This window comes from Myotis yumanensis, unplaced genomic scaffold, assembly GCF_028538775.1.
Source record: "Myotis yumanensis isolate MYYU_CA2020_CCGP unplaced genomic scaffold, mMyoYum1.0.hap1 SCAF_18, whole genome shotgun sequence".
Taxonomy (NCBI): domain Eukaryota; kingdom Metazoa; phylum Chordata; class Mammalia; order Chiroptera; family Vespertilionidae; genus Myotis; species Myotis yumanensis.
Genome location: NW_027223769.1, coordinates 17,508,368 through 17,531,205, shown reverse-complemented (window position 1 = coordinate 17,531,205; position 22,838 = coordinate 17,508,368). Strand labels below are relative to the sequence as shown.

Genomic DNA, 22,838 nt, shown 5'->3' with positions numbered 1-22,838 from the left:
TCATTGCCAGAACAGGTGAGAGGGAGAGAAGATGGTGGTGGTGGGGGGGGGGGGGGGGGTGGTTCCCTGAAGGAGGAGGCCATTTAACGGCCAGTCTCCCCCTCTTTATTCTCTATGCGTGTTTTCCATGTGAGCCCTCACCGAGTGATTGCCTTGCTTTTTGTTAGCTCAGGACAGGGCAGAGAGTACTTAGAGACAGACAGCCTACCTGACAGGCTGGGAAAACACCTCATTGAAAAAGTGGCCAAGATCAATGTTGAGGGAGAGGCTGTCTTTAGTGTGTTCCACAGAGCTCTGCTTTCTGCCCTGCCCTGCTCAGCATATTTTTCAACAGTGATTTATGCCAACATCTGAAGGGCAGAGCTTGTGAAATTTGTGAATGTTATGCAGCTACAAGAGATGAATGAGGTGGTGGGCACAGAAAGCTGGATTTCAGGAGACTGACCGGCTAGAAAGATGATCTGAAAGGGGCAGCTTGAAATGGACACATTCAAACGTCAAGGATGGCACGTGAGGTTCAGATGATTGATTGAACGAGTACAGGCTTCTAGCAGTTCCCATGAAGTTCTGCGCTCAATTGGTAGTGTTTGGTTTATTTATGGTTATTAAGTTTAATCAGTTAAATTTATTTTTTTTTAAAAAAGAAGAAAAAAAGAAAGTATCCAGGAAACCCAAGTCAGGTGTCAAGGAGCCAGCAAGCATCTCGCAGTGTGGCCCCTCCTGCCAGGTGGTGGTAGACGATGACTTCTGTTCTCACTGTGTAAGCGTTTGACTGTGTCTTGGGCATGTGTAAGATACTGGTTGTTCCCTTTGACAGTTGCCCCTGCTCCTCCCCTCCTCCCCTCCCCCCAATACTTCAGGTATGCTGCCACCAGGTGGCAGTGTGTCTCAGTGTCAGCAACTTGGTTTCATTCCTGTGGCTCTTTGCCACCCAGTTTTGGTGAGACTGGAGAAGGCATGTTCTCCTTCCTTTTAAAATGGCAAAGAAACAGGCTAGCAAAATGAACTTAGAGACCTGGATTCAAATCCAGGCTCTGTAGCTTACTAGCCTTGTGGTCTGCATAGATTCTAGCACGTATTCATTAATTCAGATGCCGTTACTGAGTTCCTACAATGTGCCAAGCATGGCTGGATGCTCTCCTGGGTGCTGTTGTCATTCAGCAAATGAAGGAGCCAAGGCTCAGAGAGGTGTAGTGATCTGCCCATAGTCACACAGCAGATTTCAGTGCAGATCTGTCAGTCTGTCCAGCAGATGCCTGAACACTTAACCCAGCGAGGCTGATTCTGAGCTTTGGACTCTGCAGCCACTTCTCTGCATGCAGCCACTCTTTCCTTCATTTTCACAATCAACCATTTTGGGGGGTTTTCCTTTCTTCCTTTTCTTTTCTATATCTTTAACTAAAAAATAAAATCAATAGAACATCAATATTAAGGACTTTAGAAACCCTACAACTTCAGTTTGAGTTTTTAAGTTTCCCAAAGGTTGTTTTGTCTTTTTTTCCCTACACCAATATGTATTTGTATGTTGTAATTGCAGTTCACACAAAGTATATATTCTTCCATTTGTAAAGAATGTTACTTCTTAAATACTGTGTTCCCATTGGTTAGTTTTTATCAAGAAGTACTGGTATCTCTAGAGCAGCGGCTCTCAACCTGTGGGTCACACCCCTTTGGGGGTCGAACAACCCTTTCACAGGGGTATCGCCTAAGACCATCAGAAAACACATATATAATTACATATTGTTTTTGTGATTAATCACTATGCTTTAACTATGTTCAGTTTGTAACAATGAAATTGGGGGTCACCACAACATGAGGAATTGTATTAAAGGGTCGCGGCATTAGGAAGGTTGAGAACCATTGCTCTAGAGCTTTCTCTACAAGGGGTGGCATTGCCCCCAGGAGGCCAGACTGGTTGTTTGGGGCTTTAAAAACCTTAAGTTACTACAGTAGCATGTGGCCCTCCAAAGTTCAGCTCTGTTCAACAAAATTTTACTTTTTAGTATTTGATTTCAAAGGCAGGAGGGCATATGGAGTGTGGGAATGTCTAAAAGGGCTCCTTACGGGGACAGTAACACAAAAAGTTGAGAAACACTGCTGTGGCATCTACTTCACACTGTGTTGTGAATAAAGAAAATAGCCGTATAATATTCTTGTCCTGGTAACCCCTCTGTCTTAATGGCTGCAGCTCTGAATTCCAGTGTGTTCACCTGCCGTCACCTGCCTTCACCTACAGTCACAGGCCATTCTGGGCATTTTCTCAGCTTGGGGCACTATGCTTTGAGCATCATCTTGTCTCAGTGTGAGAACATTTGTGTCACTTGCCCAAAGCCAGCCTGAAGGGAAAGTGGTGTGTGACCCACAATGTCCCAGCCCCCAGAACCCCCTTCCCTGGCCCCCCTCTCTCTGAGCAGCTCTGCTCTTCCTCTCAGCCTCCTGCCCTCCCACCTCAAAGCTCTGCAGGATAACCACCATCTCTGGTACAAGGAAGGAGGGTGGGACGAGGTTACTCTGGGCAGCGTGATGGCAGCTCCAGCACTCCCAGCATGCAATGGAGCAGGGCACAGTGTCCCGAGGCTCCTTGGGGAGGCCAGCCCTGTTTGGTTTGGGTGGTTTAGCCCCTGAGGCCAATTCCCGAGGGTATGGAAGCATAAACAGTTGTACAGAGTTAATGAGGCCTTATTTCTGACTCAGAGATGTACCTTAGAGGCCAGGTCCTGTGGAGACAGGCCTGTCTGTGTGCAAGACCATAAGCAGACAGGCCTATGTGTACACAGGGCTGTGAGGGGACAGGCCTGTCTGTGTGCAAGGCCATAAGCAGACAGGCCTATGTGTACACAGGGCTGTGAGGGGACAGGCCTATCTGTGTGCAAGGCCATGAGAGACAGGCCTATGTGTACACAGGGCTGTGAGGGGACAGGCCTGTCTGTGTGCAAGGCCATAAGCAGACAGGCCTATTTGTACACAGGGCTGTGAGGGGACAGGCCTGTCTGTGTGCAAGGCCATAAGCAGACAGGCCTATGTGTACACAGGGCTGTGAGGGGACAGGCCTGTCTGTGTGCAAGGCCATAAGCAGATAGGCCTATGTGTACACAGGGCTGTGAGGGGACAGGCCTGTCTGTGAACAAGGCCATGAGAGGCAGGCCTGTCTATATGTACACAGGGCCATGAGGGGACAGGCTTATGTGTACACAGGGCCATGTGGGGACAGGCCTGTCTGTGTTCAAGGCCATGAGGGGCAGGCATGTCTATGTGTACACAGGGCCATGAGGGACAGGCCTGTCTGTATGCAAGGCCATGAGGGGCAGGCCTATCCATGTGTAAAGACCATGAGGGAACAGCCTGGTTTGTGTGATGAGACCAAGAGTGAGTGCCAGGCTGTGAGAGCTGGGTGTGTGTGTACAAAGCTGTGGGAAGACTGTCCTGTTTCTATGTCCAAGATGTGAGGCCACAGGCCCAGACTACCAGCGTGGAGGAGACAGTACCAGGCCCATGGAGGAATCCAAGAAGCAAGATGCACCTGCTTTGATAGCCTGCCGGCTCTGCACCTCTGGTGCCTCCAGCTCTGAAAAACTGCCTTGTCCTGGTCAAGGGGGTCTTCAGCCATTGCACAGAAGTCTTGAAACAGATTTTATCCCCTGGGGGAGCTGGGTCACAAAGAACAGCCCCAGGGGCTGAGGCCGAGTGCTAGGGGCAGAGGAGCAGACTGTGTGAGACCAGGCTGACCCAAGGCTGCCCTTGGCTCTGGCAAAATCCCAGCCCAGGTTTGCATCCATCCTGGCCATCTGCCTGGGCCACACTGCCTCCTCCTCCCCAGCAGGGTTTCCCAAGCCCCTGGGGTAGCACAGCCTCTGGTGTTGTCCTCCCTCCCCCCAGTCCACAGCTCCTCCTGCCTCTGTACCGAGTAGGAGGGTGAAAGAATGTGGGGTTCGTGTGTGTGTGTGTGTGTGTGTGTGTGTGTGTGTGTGTGGCTGTTTTAAGAGTGCATCAGGTATGGAGTGTGTTTATTTGGGCCTTGGTTTTCTCCTCTGTGAAATGAGGATAATACTAGTACCTTGCTCATTGGGTCGTGAGGATGGAGGCTCTGTTACTTGTGAAGCATTTTGAAAGGAGCCCCGCTGTGAGAGCATTGAAGGGAAGGCACCCTTATCCATGTGTCTCCAGTGCGGCATTGGTGGGTGGGACCAGCCCCTTCCCAGCCCCTCCTGTGCCCCTTGTGGTGTCTGTAAGAACTGAGGAAGGTGGAGTCTATCCTGAGGAGGCCCTACCCGGGGCGGGCCATGGGTGTTCACCGGGTTTGAGCATTGTTGTGCCTGCCACGTCCGGCATGTCAGCTACCTCAGTCTTGTAACGGCTCTGCCAGGTCTTTGCTACCCCATCTCGTAGATGAGGGGACCAAGAATCTAAGGAGACAGAGGACATTGCCAAAGACAGCTGGCTCCTCAAGATGTCACACTCTGGCTCCCACATCCGGCCCTGGGTGAGCCCATCCTATGCCCAGAGCCCCCACTGAGGCACAGAAACCGGCAGCGTCCCCAGTGGGCAGGTGAAGAGCCAGCGCTCAGAGGCAAAGACCATGGGCCTGGCAGCCTAGGTTCTCTCTCTCATTGGGCCACCCCCTCGGGCGGGCTGGACCCCTCACCCCCATTCATGCAGGGGGAAAGGCCCCAGCTGGTGCCAGGATTCCTGGGGAACAGGGCAAAGAGCAAAAGGCCCTTGAGCTGATGCCCTCTCCTGAGGGGGAGCTAATGGGGAAGGGTGGGACCCTCTAGTGGGTGCTGTCACCCCCCAACTCCTACCTTCCTCCTGGGCCCATCCCTCTCTCCCTTCTTGGGCCAAGGCCTTTCCTTCTAGTCCTGTAGCTGTGCCCCCCAGATAACTTTCTCTACCCAACTGCACACCCCTCTGAGCGCATGTCCCCCGGCACGTACCCTGAGTCTGCGACTGCAGGCAGCCCTCCCTCAACACAAGCCAGCAGGTGGCCATCACCAGCCTTGACGGGCGCTCACTCCTGTGCCAAGCAGGTGCCTCCCTGTTGAATCCTCAAAACCCTAAAGAGGGACCACATCCTCCCGTTTCCCCGTTTCACAGGTGTGGAGACAAGCTGAGAGGTTAAGCCATGCACCCCAAGGTCACACAGCTATTACATGGCAGAGCTTGGGTTTTTGTTGTTGGTGTTTTTTTTTTTTTTAAAAATATGTTTTTATTTATTTCAGAGAGAGGAAGGGAAAGGGAGAGGGAGATAGAAACATCAATGATGAGAAAGAATCATCGACCGGCTGCCTCCTGCATGCCCCCTACTGGGTATCTAGCCCATAACCCGGGCATGTGCCCTGACCAGGAATCAAACCTGGGACCCTTCAGTCCACAAGCTGACGCTCTATCCACTGAGTCAAACCAGCTAGGGCTTTTGGAAGATTTTGTCGGGCACATTTCCAGAGCAGTGGGCAGTGGACAGAGGTGGGGTAGTTTCTGGTGGCTCTTACCACAGAGTGCCAGTTTGGTCCCAAAGAAGAATTTTTGTAATGCCTACGGATGAGGGCTCTGTACCACACTGCCTGGGTTCAAATCCCGACTCTACCACCACTACCGGTGCTGTGGCCCTGGACCAGTCATGTTCCTCCCTTTCCTCCTAAATAAAATGGGGTTCACAGTAAGACCAAGCTTGTTATGTTCTTGTGGCGATTAAATGGGTTAATAGTTGTAAAGAACTTAGGACATCACCTGCCATGTAAGTATTAGATTAATGTTAACTAATCCTGTTCTTCTTTAACGATTAAGGACCCTGTTTTCCTTTGTGTAGAAAGGTTCCAGAAACAGCTCTAGAGAAAGGGCACGAGCATAACATCTGTGCCACCCACCCCCCAGGGAGCCCATGGCAGGCATCACTGGTCAATCACTGTACTCCTTTCCCCTGAGACAGACCTTTTCTCAGGGTAGCACCGACAGAGGAAGTTGATAGAGGGAGTGAAGGTTGCCAGCATCCCTGCTTTCGTGACCTCCTGGTCCTGTGTCAGCTGTCTTGCCTCTGAGAAGGAGGGTAAAGCAGGGAGGCAAGAAAGGATGGACGAGAGGTGGCCTCAGTGCTCTTGGTGGCCCAGCCACAGGTCAGCTTCATCCAGGTCAAAAGGCAGGAATCCCATTGAGATTAATTTCTGGTGCTTGGGGAGAGACGGCTCTGTGACCCCCCTCAGAGGGGATCAAGGGATTCTGTGGAGCCCTGTGAAAAAAGGGGCTTACCCAGAGGCAGGGGCCCCGCCGCAGTCCAAGACTTCTAGAGGGGCCTCAGCGGGAGGGACAGCCGGTGGTGGCCCTGAGCCAAGAGCAGAGGCCTTACAGAGGCGAGTCCAGCCAGGCCCCATCAGCACTGATGCTCATGGACCCAGCGGGGTCCAGTCCCCTGGGAAGGCCACAGTCTTCAGCCGCTCCCAGCCACAGCCCATGGCCTTCCGTGCATCATCAGGGACCCTGTAACTAATAACAAGGCAGGCTTCAGGGATTGAAACTAACAAGTGGCAGAGGGCAGGGCAGCCTGGGGAGCAGAGCTCACGCTCTCGTGGGCTTACTTTACCGCAGATGAAGAGAACAGTTATTGCTACTAACGCCAGGCGCTATGTTGGGGGCTCTCGTGTGTGTGGTCTCTTGCAACCTTGTCAGTTTAGTTATACTCATCTTGAAGGAGGAGCAGAGAGGCAAAGGGCTTGTCCACATGCACAGCTAGAACCAGTGAGTGGGTCTCTGAACCCAGCCTCCTTCTGCTGGTGGGAGGTGGCACCACCGTGGACCTGGAGAGGGTGGGGCCGTGGGCATGGAGTCCCCACGGAGGCAGAGGCAAGCATCAAGCCTTTGCAGCAATCGCCACTTTCCCTGCTCTTTGCAATAGACATGGGACATTTTTATCTGTTTTTTTTTTTAAATAAATTTTCATTAAAGGATAACATACATAGAGAAGAGTGCACAGATCAAAAGAAGAGTGCTGGGTGAATTCTCACAGAATTGATAACTGGCACCCAGATCAAGACACAGAGCGCCTCCAAGGAGCCCCCTCACCCCTCCGGACCCTATGCCCCCAACCCAACCCCAGCACAGGAAACCACGATCCTGCCTCTAGCAGCATAGATTAGTGTTCATGTATCTGAACCTTGTACAAATAGAATAATACAGGTTGAACTTTTTTATGCGGGACTCCTATGGCTCAAAATTAAGTTTATAATATTTATCCATGCTGTTGTGTGTAGCAAACATTTATTCATTCACTTTGCTGTACAGTGTTCTGTTGAATGACTAGGGTATTACTTTGTTCATTCTGTTATGGATAGATAGTTCCAGTTGGCTATTACCAATAGGACCATTAGAAACATGCCTTCTGGTGAACATATGTCCACATCCTACTGAGCACAGACCCTCAGGCCGGCAAAGGATCCCCTTTAACAGATGCTGCCCAGTGGTTTTCCAAAGTGACGATCCTAATTTGCACACCAGCCAGCAGTGTATTAGAATCGCAAGGCACGGGGTATTTAAAAGTCACATTTATTAAGGTTTTCTTTTAATTGTGTAAAGGACAAAGAAAACTTAAAAATTCCCACTGTCCATGAACCTCTGGCAACACTTTTTTAGCGATAAAACATCCATCTATGATTTACATGTAACAACATGCACACATCTTAACTGGTGGGTGTGGTGAGTTTTGACTGTTGTATTCACCTGGGTAACCACCACCCAAATTCCCATCACCCCAGAAAATTCCCTCATGCCCCCATTCCAGTCACCCCTCCTCCATCCCCCAGGCAGCCTCTGTTAACATTTAAGTCAAAAAGTTATGCATGGCCCTGCCTGGTTTGGCTCAGTGGATAGAGCGTCGGCCTGCGGTCTAAAGGGTCCCGGGTTCGATTCCCGTCAAGGGCATGTACCTTGGTTGCGGGCACATCCCCAGTGGGGGGTATGCAGGAGGCAGCTGATCGATGTTTCTTTCTCATCGATGTTTCTAATTCTCTATCCCTCTCCCTTCCTCTCTGTAAAATATCAATAAAAACATGTTTTTAAAAAAAAAGTTATGCATGTATGTGGTAACTCTGAGAAGTACAGAAAGTTGTACAAAGCACAGTCTTCTCCTCCCCCAAGTCCATTTTCCCAAAGGCAGTCCTGTTCGCATCCCACGGGGCCTTTCCTAAGGTTTTATTACCCACACTGTTGTGGTTCTCACTTCTTCACCCTTTAATTACATATGGTGACGAGCTTTCCATAACAGCCTGTACAGATCTCCTTTGTTCCTTTTTTTTTTTTTTAAAGATACTTTTATTGATTTTTAGAGAGAGAAGAAAGGAGAGGGAGAGAGAAAAACATGCTGTGAGAGCGAAACATTGATCGGCTGCCTCCTGCACGCCCCCTACCGGGGATTGAGTGTGCAACCCCGGGCATGTGCCCTGACCGGGAATCAAACCAGCAACCAACTGAGCCACACTGGCCAGAGCTCCTTCTTTCTTTTTTACACTTTTGTAGTGTTCTATTCAGACAGGGGTCGAGCTGGATGGAACTTTAGATCTTTTAGCAAAACTGTGTCCAACCCACCCGGCGTGGCTCAGTGGTTGAGCATCAACCTATGAACCAGGAGGTCATGGTTTGATTCCCAGTCAGGGCACATCCCAGGTTTTGGGCTCGATCCCCAGTGTGGGGTGTGCAGGAGGCAGCCGATCAATGATTCTCTCATCATTGGTGTTTCTTTCTCTCTCTCTCCCCCTTCCTCTCTGAAATCAATAAAACAAAAAACTGTTGTCCAGACAGGGAAACTAAATTTCTGAGAAAAACGACAGGCATTTATCGAACACCTACCATCAATGGGTTACAGGCAGCGAGGGGCACTTTACTTCCTTATCCTCACCCTTTCAGTCCCTCTAACCATTCCCACTTGAAATCAGCAACCAACTGAGCCACACTGGTCAGAGCTCCTTCATCCCCAGTGGGGGGCGGGGAAGATGAGCTGCCCCAAGACACAGTGGAGGAACTGGGTCTGTGCCCTGTTACTGGGACCCAAACCTTTCCCTGCACCTCCCTGCCGCAGCCAGAGCTTCCCCAGCTCCCACCAGAGAGCCAGCATTGGGCTCGGGGATATCCTAGACACCCCCACACCTCCTGTGTGAAGGTCTTCCCTGGGCCTCAGGAGTGGTGCATGACAGCCAGCTCTTCAAACGGCCAGGAGAGAAGTGCATTGTGGGTAGTTGCTTTTGTTCCAGACAAGGAAGCGGGGACAGAGCTTTCGCGTGTCATCCCACGCATGCCTTGATGGGGGCTGATGAGTCACGAACCATACAAGGAAGTTTTTTCACGTAAACGGTTTGTGGGTGAACTTGTTTTCTGCCCTTTAAGGCAGAATTTTTTTTCTCTCTTTCTCTTTAAAGAAGTGTTTGAAACATAAATATGAGGCAGTATCTTGACTAGCAAGACCCTTTGTTCTTCTACAGAAGTCTGCAGTGGGTCCCTTTTGGAGCTGGGCTGTGGGCAGTGCACCCCTGGGATGGGGGTGCGGTCAGTGTTTGGGTGGGGCCGTGGCAGGGATCCAGCCTTGGAGGGGAAGGTGGCCTGCCCTTCTGTGTTTGTCCTGAGGCTCCTGCCGCCTGTTGGCTTGGCGACGAGGCCAAACAGAGACTCCAAAAAGAGCAGCGCCTGTTCCCACAGAGGAGTTAGGTCCTCGCCGCACCCAGTGATGAGAAAATCCCCAGTGGGGCAGCCAGCTCCAGTCTCTGGGTGGAAAGGTATTTGGGAGAGATGCTAATTGACCAGGAGACAAGGGCAGAACCACCATAGTCCTGCTTCCCGGGGATCCTGGTGCCTTCTTAGAACCGATGGATAGTTTTGCAGAAAGCCCTGAAATGGACAGAGATCCCTCTAGACCAGTGGTTCTCAACCTTCCTAATGCCACGACCCTTTAATACAGTTCCTCATGTTGTGGTGACCCCCAATTTCATTGTTACAAATTGAACATAATTAAAGCATAGTGATTAATCACAAAAACAATATGTAATTATATATGTGTTTCCCGATGGTCTTAGGCAACCCCTGTGAAAGGATCATTCTACCCCCAAAGGGGTCGCAACCTACAGGTTGAGAACCGCTGCTCTAGAGGGACCTGAAGCTCCCCCTGCCTGAGCCTTCTGACTGTGGTGGCAGGAAGGCCAGGTGGTTTGTTGTTGGGTGGGGGCTGGCTGGGCCAGGCAGGTGCTTGGAAAAGACCCTTCGGCAGAATGAGCTGAATCTGATTTCTGGGCTGCAGCAGATGTCCGGGAGTGAGCACATGGATTCCAAAAAGCACATCTGGGGCGTCAGGGGCCAACTCAGCCCTGAGCTGCCCTTTGGCATCTATCTATTGGCTCTTGAAGCCTTTGTCAACGTCTGCATTAAACTCTCAATCCAGGATGGTCCCCATCCTCTCCCAGGCCTCCCGCCATAATAGACCCAGGGGTTTTGAACCGACAGCTCAGTGGTTCCCAAAGTGGGGTTCCCAGAATAGCAGCATCTACAGGGTCTGGGAACCTACTAGAAACACAAATCTTGGTTTCATAAACTTGAAGGTAGGGGAGGAGAGTGCAGCAAGCTGTGTTTTACTAGTACATGCCCCCAGGTGATTCTGATACACAGCCCAGATGAAGAACCACTGTAATAGTTTGAAGAAAGAGCAATAGACATTCATTGAGCTCCTACTGGTTTTCATCTGTGTTATCTTATTTAGGCCATACAATGTCCCTGAGAAGTGGCAATTATATCCCCATTTTACAGATGAGAAAACTGACGCTTAGATGAAATCTTAGATTAAATTTTCCCATGTGTCTGAGCCAGAATTCAAACCCAGGCCTGAGCCTCCTTCTGTGTCCAGCGGGCCCTGCTGCTGGGTCCCTCTGGACCTGTGGTCAAGCATAGGTGGCTGGTTGCACCTGTAGCTTTTGGATTCTCTGTGAGCATCTCCTCCATTTATGCAGGTAATAGACCACCATGATGAACACCCTCCAAGTCCTACTCCCAGGCTCCACCTTGGACTTCCCCTGGGCAAGTAGAGTTCTCTGTGTGCTTGAGAGACCTTCCTCAGCAAGGAAGGAGCAGCCCCTGCAAACCCTGCCTCTCCACGGTCCCACCCGGGAAGGCGGAGTACGCCTTACCCTAGGCCAGTGATGGCGAACCTTTTGAGCTCGGTGTGTCAGCATTTTGAAAAACCCTAACTTAACTCTGGTGCCGTATCACATATTGAAATTTTTTGATCTTTGCAACCAGAGTAAAACAAAGATTTATATTTTTGATATTTAGTTTATATATTTAAATGCCATTTAACAAAGAAAAATCAACCAAAAAAATGAGTTCGCGTGTCACCTCTGACACGCGTGTCATAGGTTCGCCATCACTGCCCTAGATTCAAGCGCACAGTCGCTGCCCGCCTGGCTACTCACGTTGGGGATCAACCATAAATAAACTTATCAGGGGCGGATCCTCTTCCAGGGCGCTCATAAACTAAGGTCCTTTGTAGAGGAGCCGTGGCTGCAGCCGAGAGGAGACAGCCCAGCGAGGAATGGAGGCTCCCCTAGCACAGGGGTGAACAGGTCGGACGTCCTTGGAAGTACTGGAAGCTCTAGATAAAGTTCTTAGTCAAATAAACAGCCGAGGCTCCGGTTGATAGGCTGCGCTACCGTCTTGAGGCCGAGCGGGAACTCCTTATTTGGGATAGAGATTTCCTTTTATCTGGCCCAGAAGAGACAGCCCTGTGCTGGTGTCTGCGGCTCAGACAGCGAAGCTCACTAGGGGCTGACGCCTCCCACATGGCAGAGGAAGAGCAGCCCCTGGTACAGTATTTGTGTGTTTTTAATTTATTTAGTGGGTTGCTATGACTCGGGGAGTCGGGGCGGGGGGGTGTTCTTCAGAAAGTGGCATTTCCTATTAATGATTAATGAGAGGTCTGCACTGCAGTCTTCAGTATTGGGTTCGGGTTCTGCACGGGGCTCCCAGCCCTGTACGTCATTGGAAAATAACAGGACCTCCTTAAACAGGATGCTTTGAACGTGGGATCGCCACCACGCCTTGGGTGTGGAGTGACTGTCGCATTTATCATTAAGGCGAGGCAGGGCTAGTCTCTGGATGTTTGGAAGATTGGGGAGGATGTGTGGGCTGTGCGTGTCCTTCGGGACCCTGGAGGTATGTGCTGGACTAACGGCGCTAAGTCAGAGCAGACATGGCCCCTGAGAAAGAGCACCCCAGAGGGGAGCACCCGGTCACTGAGGTATCGTGGTCACAGTGTCTGAAGGCCTCGGCGTCGAACTGCCAGGAAGACCTTTGCGAGGGTTTGCACAGAGGCTGAAGGCAGGGGGTAGGTTGTCTTTTTGCTTTGTTTTCGTTTTCTAAATGTATAGGCCCCCGTCGCCCAGGCGGTATTTAAGGCGGTTTACAGAAACACAGCATGGGAAAATCTACATTAATTGTTACAGACCGACTTCCACCAGGTTTAGAGAAAAAAAGACTCAGAGACCTGGCTATAATGTGAGGCCTTTTTGTAAAACAAGAGGAGGAACAAAGCAACAAAGCTGAGGACAAAATCAATCTCTCTGTCACCTTGTGTTTGATTATATATGACTGCGGAGGAAGATCTGAACTGACAGGTACCAGGGGCCCAGCCCACCACCTGCTTTTCTAAAGAAGGGTTTTATGGGGACCCGGCCCCAGCCATTCACGCCACAACAGCAGGGTGTGGCTGGAAAAGCCTGGAATATTTATTATCTAGCCCTTCAGAGAAAAAGTTTGTGGAACCCCAATATATGTCATAGTGTTAGCATGGATTCAGGGGTGCAGTTAAAGAAAGCCAACATGTATGAGAAGAGCTAAAAGTACATACACTTATATTCTGGGGGGTGTGTGTGTGTGTGTGTGTGTGCGTGCACACACAGAAAGAGAATCCATGAAATGATGGTCACCAGCATACAAATGTGCAGGGTGTGTGTGTGTGTGTGTGTGTGTGTGCACGCACAGAAAGAGAATCCATGAAATGATGGTCACCAGCAGACAAATGTGCAGGTTGTAAGCTCATGTGACAGTTCCTGTGCCCTTTATCTCTTCCCTTTACGATCCATGTTTATCAATGAACATGTATTATTTCAAAAACCAGATAATCTACCAGAACACTGAAAAGTCAAAAATAGTAAGATCTCAGCTGCCCTCCAGCTCTTTCTAAGAAGATGGGATTCTGACTAATCGTTCTTATCTGGACACTACTTGACTAGTATAAGTGCAGACTCCCGGGCCTCCCTTGACTCTGAGCTGGAATCTGGCTCCTCTTCCCCCCACCCCTCCCCGCCGTGGTTCCTGCCCACAGTAGCTTTTGAGGAGCACTGGGAGGGCTAAAGGACTTGGTTGCAGTGCCTAACACAGTGCAAGCACTTCATACGTGTTAGCCATTATTACTGATTTTTATTCTCCTCCCTTTATAAACACTGAAAGCACCTTCCATATGCCCTAAGTAGTTCCAGTCACTGCACAAAACAGTAAAGAAACAGACAAAGCCCCAAGGAGCCCAGAGAGTCAGTGAGAAAAACAGTCACATACAATTTTTAAATGTAGTCTAATGGAACCATGTGGTGATTCGATTTTGCCAAGGGTGCAGCAGGCTCTAAGTGCCAGGTAGGATGTGGCACCCAGCTGAGAGACTGGTATCAAGGCCAGTTGTCTTACCAGCCAGATACACAGTTGCCTGGGCAACCAGCTAATGCTCAGAGATGGACACTGTGCCGAGTTCCTGCTGTTTTCTTGGAAATGGTAATGGCTGCAACGACATGGCCTCTAGTGGGCACTTAGGGAGCTGAGTGCTCAGGCACTTTCCCCTCTTTCAGACAAATTGCCTGTCTCCCCAGGACCCGGCTCTCCAGGTGGATGTCAGCTGGACACCCAGGTGCAGCAAGTCTGGAACTGTCACTGGGCAGCCAGGGAGGCAAAGCTCAACTCTTCAATTTGTTTGTTTGTTTTATTTTTGTTGTGTGTGTGTGTTTTTGTTTGTTTGTTTTAATCTTTATTGTTGAAAGTATTACTTGTCCCCCTTTTTCCCCCTTGGACCTCTTCTAGCCTGCCCCACCCTAGGCCTTCGCCACCCTATTGTCTGTGTCCATGGATTATGCATATATACATACAAGTTCTTTGGATGATCTGTTCCCACCCACCCTCCCACACCTTCCCTCTAGGGTTCAAAAGTCTGTTCCATGCTTATATATCTGTGGATCTATTTTGTTCCTCAGTTTATTTTGTTCATTAGATTCTGCATGTGAGTGAAATCACGTGATACTTACTTTTCTCTGACTGGCTTATTTCATTTAGCATGATGCTCTCCAGGTCCGTCCATGCTGTTGCAAGTGGTAAGAGTTCTTTTTACAGCTGTGTAGTATTTCATTGTGTAAATGTGCCACAGCTTTTTTATCCACTCATCTGCTGATGGGCACTTGGGCTGTTTCCAAATCTTAGCTATTGTAAATTATACTGCTATGAACACAGGGATGCATATATTCTTTCTGATTGGTGTTTCTGGTTTCTTTAGGATATATTCCTAGAAGTGGGATCAATGGGTCAAATGGCAGTTTCATATTTAATTTTTTGAGGAAATCCATACTGTTTTCCATAATGGCTACAGCAGTCTGTATTCCCACCAGCAGTGTACTAGGATTCCCTTTTCTCCACATCCTCACCAACACTTGTCATTTGTTGTTTGTTGATGGTAGCCATTCTGACAGGTGTGGAATGGTACCTCATTGTCATTTTGATTTGCATCTCTCAGATGATTAGTGATTTTGAGCATTTTTCATATGTCTCTTGGCTTTCTGTATGTCCACTTTGGAGAAGTGTCTATTTAGATCCTTTGCCCATTTTTTAATTGGATTGTTTATCTTCCTTTTGTTAAGTTGTATGAGCTCCCTGTATATTTTGGAAATTAACCTCTTATCAGATGTATCATAGGCAATTATGTTCTCCATTCTGTGGGCTCCCTTTTCATTTTGCTAATGGTTTCTTTTACTGTGTAGAAGCTTTTTATTTTGATGTATCCCATTTATTTTCTCCTTAGTTTCCTTTGCTCTAGGACCGTAGTCGGCAAACTGTGGCTCGCGAGCCATATGCGGCTCTTTGGCCCCTTGAGTGTGGCTCTTCCTAAGCCTTAGAAGTACCCTAATTAAGTTAATAACAGTGTACCTACCTATATAGTTTAAGTTTTAAAAATTTGGCTCTCAAAAGAAATTTCAGTCGTTGTACTGTTGATGTTTGGTTCTGTTGACTAATGAGTTTGCCGACCACTGCCCTAGGAGATGTATCAGTAAACATATTGCTATGAGAGATGTCTCAGATTTTGTTGCCTATGGTTTCTTCTAAGATTTTTTATGATTTCACGACTTACATTTAAGTCTTTTATCCATTTTGAATTTATTCTTGTGTATGGTGTGAGTTGGTGGTCTGGTTTCATTTTTTTGCATGTACCTGTCCAGTTTTCCCAACATCATTTATTGAAGAGACTGTCTTTACTCCATTGTATGCTCTTGCCTCCTTTGTCAAATATTAATTGAGCATAATGGCCTGGGTCTATTTCTGGGTTCTCTGTTCTGTTCCATTTATCTATATGCCTGTTCTTGTGCCAGTACCAGGCTGTTTTGAATTCAGTGGCTTTTTTTGTAGTATAACTTGATATTTAGTATTCTGATTCCTCCAACTTTGTTCTTCTTTCTTAAGATTGCTGTGGCTATTGGCTATTTGGGATCTTTTTTGGTTCCATATACATTTTTGGAGTTCAACTTTGCAGTTAGACTTCTTGTTCGTTTCAGCAGGAGGCAGCAGCATCCCTCAGGGCAGAGAAATCACTCCGGTGTGCCTCTCAGAGTGGCATGGTAGTTGGGTGCTCAGGATTGAAAACTAGATCTGGGTCCCCATTCCACCTCTGGCTCTTTTTTTTTTTTTTTTTTTTTTAATTAAATCTTTATTGTTCAGATTATTACATTTGTTCCTCTTTTTTCCCCCCATAACTCCCCTCCTTCCAGCTCCCACCCCACCCTCCCCCCTCATTCCCCACCCACTGTGTTCATCCATAGGTGCATGATTTTTGTCCAGTCACTTCCCGCATCTCCCACACCCCTTTTTCCCCCAAGAATAGTCAGTCTATTCCCTTTCTATGTCCCTGATTCTATTATAATCACCAGTTCATTCTGTACATCAGGTTATTTATTCACTTGATTCTTAGATTCATTTGTTGATAGATGCATGTTTGTTGTTCATAATTTGTATCTTTACCTTTTTCTTCTTCTTCCTCTTCTTAAAGGATACCTTTCAGCATTTCATATAATACTGGTTTGGCGGTGATGAACTCCTTTAGCTTTTCCTTATCTGTGAAGCTCTTTATCTGACCTTCAATTCTGAATGATAGCTTTGCTGGATAAAGTAATCTTGGTTGTAGGTTCTTGGTATTCAGCACTTTGAATATTTCTTGCCATTCCCTTCTGGCCTGCAAAGTTTCTGTTGAGAAATCAGCTGACAGTCGTATGGGTATTCCCTTGTAGGTAATTAAGCCTCTTTCTCTTGCTGCTTTTAAGATTTTCTCTTTGTCTTTTGCTCTTGGCATTTTAATGATGATGTGTCTTGGTGTGGTCCTCTTTGGATTCCTTTTGTTTGGGGTTCTCTGCGCTTCTTGGACCTGTAAGTCCATTTCTTTCTCCAGGTGGGGGAAGTTTTCTGCCATTATTTCTTGAAATAGGTTTTCAATATCTTGCTGTCTCTCATCTTCTGGCACTCCAATGACTCTGATATTAGTCCGCTTAAAGCTGTCCCAGAGGCTCCTTACACTATCTTCACACTTTCGGATTCTTTTTTCATTTTGCTTTTCCAATTGGGTGTTTTTTGTCGAATCTTTGGTTTGATTATTGTACTCCTCTGGTCTGCTATTGGGTATAATATTCTTTATTTCAGTCCGTGTATGCTTACTTTCTAATTTCTTTATCGTAGCATCGAGGGTCTCATTAGTTTTCGTGAGGCTCTGCACAAATTTATGGCAAGCCCTCAAAATTGCGATTCTTAGCTCCATATCCTCCATTTCTGTCATGTTTCTTTGTCTCCGCATCTTTTATGCTTTCTTGGTGCACCCCCTTGTGGTCTCTGTGCGCAGTCTTGTTCTAGCCAAGCCTTAATTGTTGTAGTTAACACTAGAGGGATTTGACCCCCAGGCCGGCTGGCTATAGGAATCAGCTGTACGGAAAACGTCTGCCTTCTGGGGAGGCGCTAATCCAGCCTTTGCCTGAGGCGATCGGCAAATGGCTGTGCGCAGGCTTTGGGCGGGGCGGGATCAACAGGGCGGGCGGAGGGAGCAGTTATGGCCACGCTCAGTCCCGTTCCCAGAGGCTCTGCTTCTCAGAACCCCGGCAGCCGCTGCAAACCTCGGAGAGAAAGTTGCCCTCAGGTTCCAACTGATGCCGGATAATCCCGCTTCTCCCGTTTGAGTCTGGGTCCCTAGAGACTCGCCCGGATCTGGAGCCCAGAGTCTGAGACTCACTCCCGACAGAAAACGACAACCGAGCCCTCAGCCACCAGCCCACTTTGCGCGCGCACCTCGGTACCTTTGTATTTTCCACACTGCGCCGCCTCTGAGCCTCGGTTTGCTGTTCTCTTTCCTTCTAGTTGTAGAGTCTCTCTTCAGCCAGCCTTCCTGTGGTTCTGGGTGATGTCCGTTCAGTCTTTTAGTTGTATTTTTGAAATGGTTGTTTGCGGCAGCGGTCTCCGGTGTTTACCTACGCCGCCATCTTGGTCTCCTCCCTTGTTTCTGTAAGTCTCCACCTCTGGCTCTTACTTGCTACATGACTTAAACTCTCTGAGCCTCAGTTTTCTTGTCTGTAAAATGGAGCTAACTATACCATTCATATTGTGAGTCACATTGCGAGGATTAAGAAAATTACTTTATACAAAGTGCTTAGCATTGGGCCCAGCTTATGGAGAGTCCTCTGAAAGTGTTAACAATTATGCTCTTGTGTCACTTGTCTGCATCCATTATGGTTGTTCCTGGAGCACAGTAAGCACTGGATGAGTGGTCGTCAGTGTTACTGTAAGTAGTGGCTTTCTTAGAGTGAATTGAGCTGTGCCGTAGCTCCAGCTGACAGGTGGGCTTGGTCTCATTTTGTGTTGTTTCCCCACCTCTTTTCCCTCCGTAGAGTCAGTGCCCAGAGCAGGAGTCCCTACGCTTATCTGGAAAACCCCCGAGTCCCCAGAGGGTAATCATTGATTAGTCCCTCTGTCCATTGGTTAGGCCAGCAGTAACAGTTGAGTAATTAATTGTACTGGATAAATTAGGGGTTCTGTGGGGAGGCCACAAGGTAAGCTGAGAGGCTATGAGCTGGTCTGAGGTTGATGATTAACACCTGAGGGCCAGATGGGCAGTTTGGGGCTGACACACATGGACTGCTCACAGGCCTGGGTTGTATCTGAAGACAAAGTGATGATCTTTGGTGCCAAAAAGATTTAGGGGAAGCCCTTCTGGAGGACTAAAGAGAAGGCCAAAAGTGTCCCCCCCCCTCCCTCCCCCCCGCCCCCGCCCCCGCCCGGCTTGGCAGAATGGTGAGTTACCTGGCAACATCAGAGCCTTGAAGATGTGAGCAGGTCCAAGGTGTCTAGGAATCAGGGAAGCCCAGAGAAGTCACCAACCAGTCATTCTCCCTAGTTGAGCAAGGGACATTTGAGACAGCAGCCTGTAGACCTGCAGGGAAAGTTGGAGGGCTGGGCAGATGGACAGGGTGCAGCTCACATACCAGCCCCAGCAAATAGCATTGCCTGAGTGATGGGAGGAAGCAACGAGCACACTGCTGGTCCTCTGGGGGCGAGGTGACAGAGGGGACTCTGACATTTGAGGACAGCACCGTCCACCATGGCAGCTCCTGGCCACATGTGGCTGTTGAGCAGCTAAAACGTGGCTAGCTGGACCGAGGCACTAATTGTTTAGTCGTAGGTCACTTTAAGTTAAATGTAAGTAGCCACCTGGGGATGGTGGCAGCAAAGCTTTGGGATCTCAATGAAAATAAATTCTAAAAGCCAGTCGGTTCCTCCCTGGCTCGTTTTTCTCTTCCGCTCCAGGAGCGCCTTGCAGCCCTTCCTTTAATGACAGGGTGGGAGCATGCGTGCTGGTGTGAGCTGAGCCTCGGAGGCTGCGGCAAGCAGCAGAGCAGCAGCCCCTGTCATTGGGAGGCATGCTTCCAGCACATTCTGGGTCACGCCTTCCCTGGTGGGGGACACATTCCTAGTGACAGCTCGTCTCCTCTGGAGGAGCCAGCGGCTCTGCCCTCCCAGGCCACAGAACCCGGGTGTCTGGTTGCCTGCTGTAGAAGCTGTTGCCGGAGAGATGGCGGATGTTGCCAAGGTAACATCCCCTCCCTGAAAAGAGGGTGAGAACTGCAATGGAGTGACTCTTCCTCCTGGGAGGCAGGAGGCTCTTCCTGCTGGCTATTGTCTCAAGAGCTGGTAGGGCTTAGTCACAGATGCCGGGAGCCCTCCTGAGTCCTGCCTGCGTTAGACCATTCATTCCTAGGACATGGTACGTGATAAGAATGAGAGCTGCTGTTTAGCCAGGATTGGTACTGGGTGCTTTATATATATTATTTTATGGAATAGAATGGTGTGCCTTTGATGTTGGTTATTCTCATCCCACATTGCAGATGAGGAAAGTAGGAACAAGTAATAGACTAAATCCCAGGAGTACCGGCCTATTTTGTTCACTTTAGTACTTAACACAGTGCTTGGCACATTATAGTCGATGGTTCCCTGTAATTTTTGTTGTTTGATTGGTTGGACGGATGGATGGGTGATGCATGCATGGATGATGGATGAATGGATGGGTGGGTGGGTGGCTGGGTAGGTAAGTGGGTGGATGGATGGATGGGTAGATGGGTGGATGGATGGGTGGGTAGGTAGGTGAGTGGATGAGTGGATGGATAAGTGAATGGATGGATGAATGGGTGGGTGGGTGGATGAGTGAATGGATGGGTAAGTAGGTGGGTGGATAGATGGATGGGTAGGTGGATGAGTGAATGTATGGATGAATAGGTGGATGGGTGGGTGGGTGGATGGATGGATGGATGAATGAAGTAAAGTGTAGAATTGAACTGAAGTCTGCTGATGGCAAAACCTGTGTGCTCAACCATTAAGCCATACTGCCGCTGGCTTTGTCTGGTGTCCTCCTCTGCCTGCCTAAGCTAGGATTTTCTTTACATACTTTAATTGAGGTATAATTTACATACAATAGAATTCACCTGGTTTAAGTATGTGATTCAGTGATTTTAGTAAGTTTATAGAGGTGTGCAGCCATCACTACAATCCAGTGTTAGAGCATCTCCATCCTCCTGGAAGGTGCCTCAAGTCTGTTTGTAGCCTAACCTCCATTGTCATCTGCCCTTCCCCAGCAATGACCGTTCCACTCTCTGTCTCTATAAACTTGTCTTTTCAGACATTTCATATAAAAGGAATCTATGTATGTCTTTTGCATCTGGCTTCTTTCACTTAGCATAACATTTGTGAGGTTCATTCGTATTGTAGCATGAATGAGTAGTTCCATCCTTTTTACTACCAAATACTATTCCGTTGTCTGGATAGACCCCATATGGCTTTTCCATTCATCAGCTGATGGACATGTGGGTCGTTTCCAGCTTGGGGCTACTATGAATAATGCTGCTGTGTACACTTGTGCATGTCTTTTATATAGAGTCTGTTTCTAGCTCTCTTGCGTAGATTTCTAGGAACAGAATTGCTGGGTCACATGATCAATTCATGATTAATGATTTAAGTAGCTGTCAAGCTTTTTTCCCCGTGATGCTGAGCTAATTTACATTCCCACCAGCACTGCACAAGGATCCCGGTCTCTCCCACTCCTCGCCAGCACTTGGTATCGTCTGTCTTTCTGGGTAATAACAGCCTGCTGGGAGCGAAGTAGTGTCTCTTTATGGTTTGGACCTGTGTCCCCCAGTGGCTCATAATGTTGAGCAGCAGTATGCGTTTACCGCTAGGCTGGGGTTTGACCTTTACAGCCGGGGCTTAGCAAACTTTTTCTCTGAAGGGTCAGATAGTAAATATCTGGGGCTTTGTGGGCCATGTTTGGTTCCTATCATATTTTTTTCATAACCCTTAAGTAATTTAAGATCATTCTTGGCTTTTTAGCCCAAAGACAAACAGGGAGACAGTTTGAAGTCCCCTGTCAAAGGATTCCAGCAGTCCATTCACTCTGGACATGGCAAGAGGTAACCCACCCGTCTTGGGGAAGCGGGCTCAGTGGGAGGACATACCGCAAAGCTGAGGGCTTAGGCTCCTAGGAGCCTGGTAGTCAGCATTCGGAGGTATCCCTATCCCAGCCCTGTGATTCATCACCAGATGAGCTCACCAGAGTTCCTGAGATGAACTAATTTGTCACCCAAGGCAGAGTGACTGGACCCCTGTGGTCCTGGACAAGCCTCCCTCTGCCTGTGGCAGCCGGTCCCAGAGTTCAAAGCCTCTTATGGGGACCAATGGCCTGCCCACACCTGTGACCATGACATCATAGCTTCACTGTCCACCTGCTTTCCCACCAGCCCCTCCCGCAGCTCCTCTGCTCCCTGGTCACCTGGGCCCGGGCTCTCAGAGCCTCATGGACTTCTGGCCTTCACCCCATGCCACCATCATTCTTGACCCCTTCTTCACAGTGTCTCTGGACGAATCTGTCCCTTTCCACCATCTGTGCCAGCCCTGGCTGATGTGCTAGAAAGAGGGGGCATCTAAAGGCTACCAAAGCCAGTTTTGACTCTTGAATTGCCCTTTCTAGCTGGGTGACCCTGGGCAAGTCATGTCACCTCTCTGGCCATGATAGTACCCTGTGTGTAAGCAGGATACTAGAGTCCTGTAGCAGAAGCTGCAGGCACTCCCCCCTCCCCCGTCCCCCTTAGCATCACTGCTCTGAAGGATGCTCACTGTGAACTCTGCCAGGGGCGTGTGTGTTTCTGGCTGTGGAAGCACTTCGGCCAGGGCACAGGGCACAGGGCAGCCACTGGGGTGTCCAGGAAACTAGTGGGTAAATGCTGTAGCTTCCTTGCTCCTTGGGTGGATCAGCTCTAATGCGTGATCTACACTGTCTCCTAGGGATCCCGGTGGGTTCAGCACCCTTCCCACAGTGGGTAACATTGCCAGTTGTCCCGTCATAATGCTTAATGATGCCCTGTTAATTGACTGCCTTCTCTTCCCAGTCTCTCGTCCCCGCCACGCACTGATGTGTCTTTCAGCGCCTCTCAGATAAATAAACCATTTGCACCTGGGTCTCGTCTTAGCCTTTGCTCAGCCTGTGGCAGGCCCCCAGCTCCTGGGGTTACTGTGAGGATGGAATGAGATGATGCCTATAAGTGCCCAGCACAGTGTCTGGTGCATAGTACGTGCTCATTAAATCTTAGCCCTTGTTAAAGCCCCTGGGACCTTCTGGTTTTGAATACAGCTTCTGTGACCCCTGTTCTGCGGGTGCCTCTTAAGCAAGGGTTCGGGTTCCAGAGGCACTCGGGGGAGAGCTGTGTCCTCCCGGCTGTCAGGAGGGGCTGTCAGTGAGCACCAGGGCCGAGTGCAGCCATGAGGGGCTCCTTGGAAACTGCACTGGGGCTGGTGGCGCCCACTGGACCCTTCGGCCAGGGCCTTGCTGCCCCTGCATCTCAGTGTTGTCTGAGTGGCCAGTAGGGGACTGTACTCACGACCACCCACCTCACAGGCTGGCTGCATGCAGTTAAATTTAAATGAGGGTTGGCTGGAATAATGTTCACCAAAGATTAATGGTGGTTATTTCTAAGATGTGGGATTTTTGAGGCCTT

At 49.1% G+C, this 22,838-nt stretch overlaps 1 protein-coding gene across 3 annotated transcripts in view; it reads left to right on the top strand.

Moving 5' to 3' along the window:
- The window catches only part of CMIP (c-Maf inducing protein), a 235,742-nt gene that overhangs the window by 159,196 nt on the left and 53,708 nt on the right, over positions 1 to 22,838 (top strand). The window contains exon 1 of one of the 3 annotated variants that reach the window (XM_070399133.1): positions 11,772 to 11,822. The exons of 1 other annotated variant lie outside the window; for it this stretch is intronic. In XM_070399133.1, the coding sequence (XP_070255234.1) occupies positions 11,799 to 11,822 (24 nt within the window). In that variant the 5' untranslated portion in view covers positions 11,772 to 11,798. Of the gene's footprint in view, positions 1 to 11,771; positions 11,823 to 19,536; positions 19,562 to 22,838 lie in introns of those variants that run through there. One more of the 3 variants, XM_070399134.1, reaches the window with a different exon arrangement.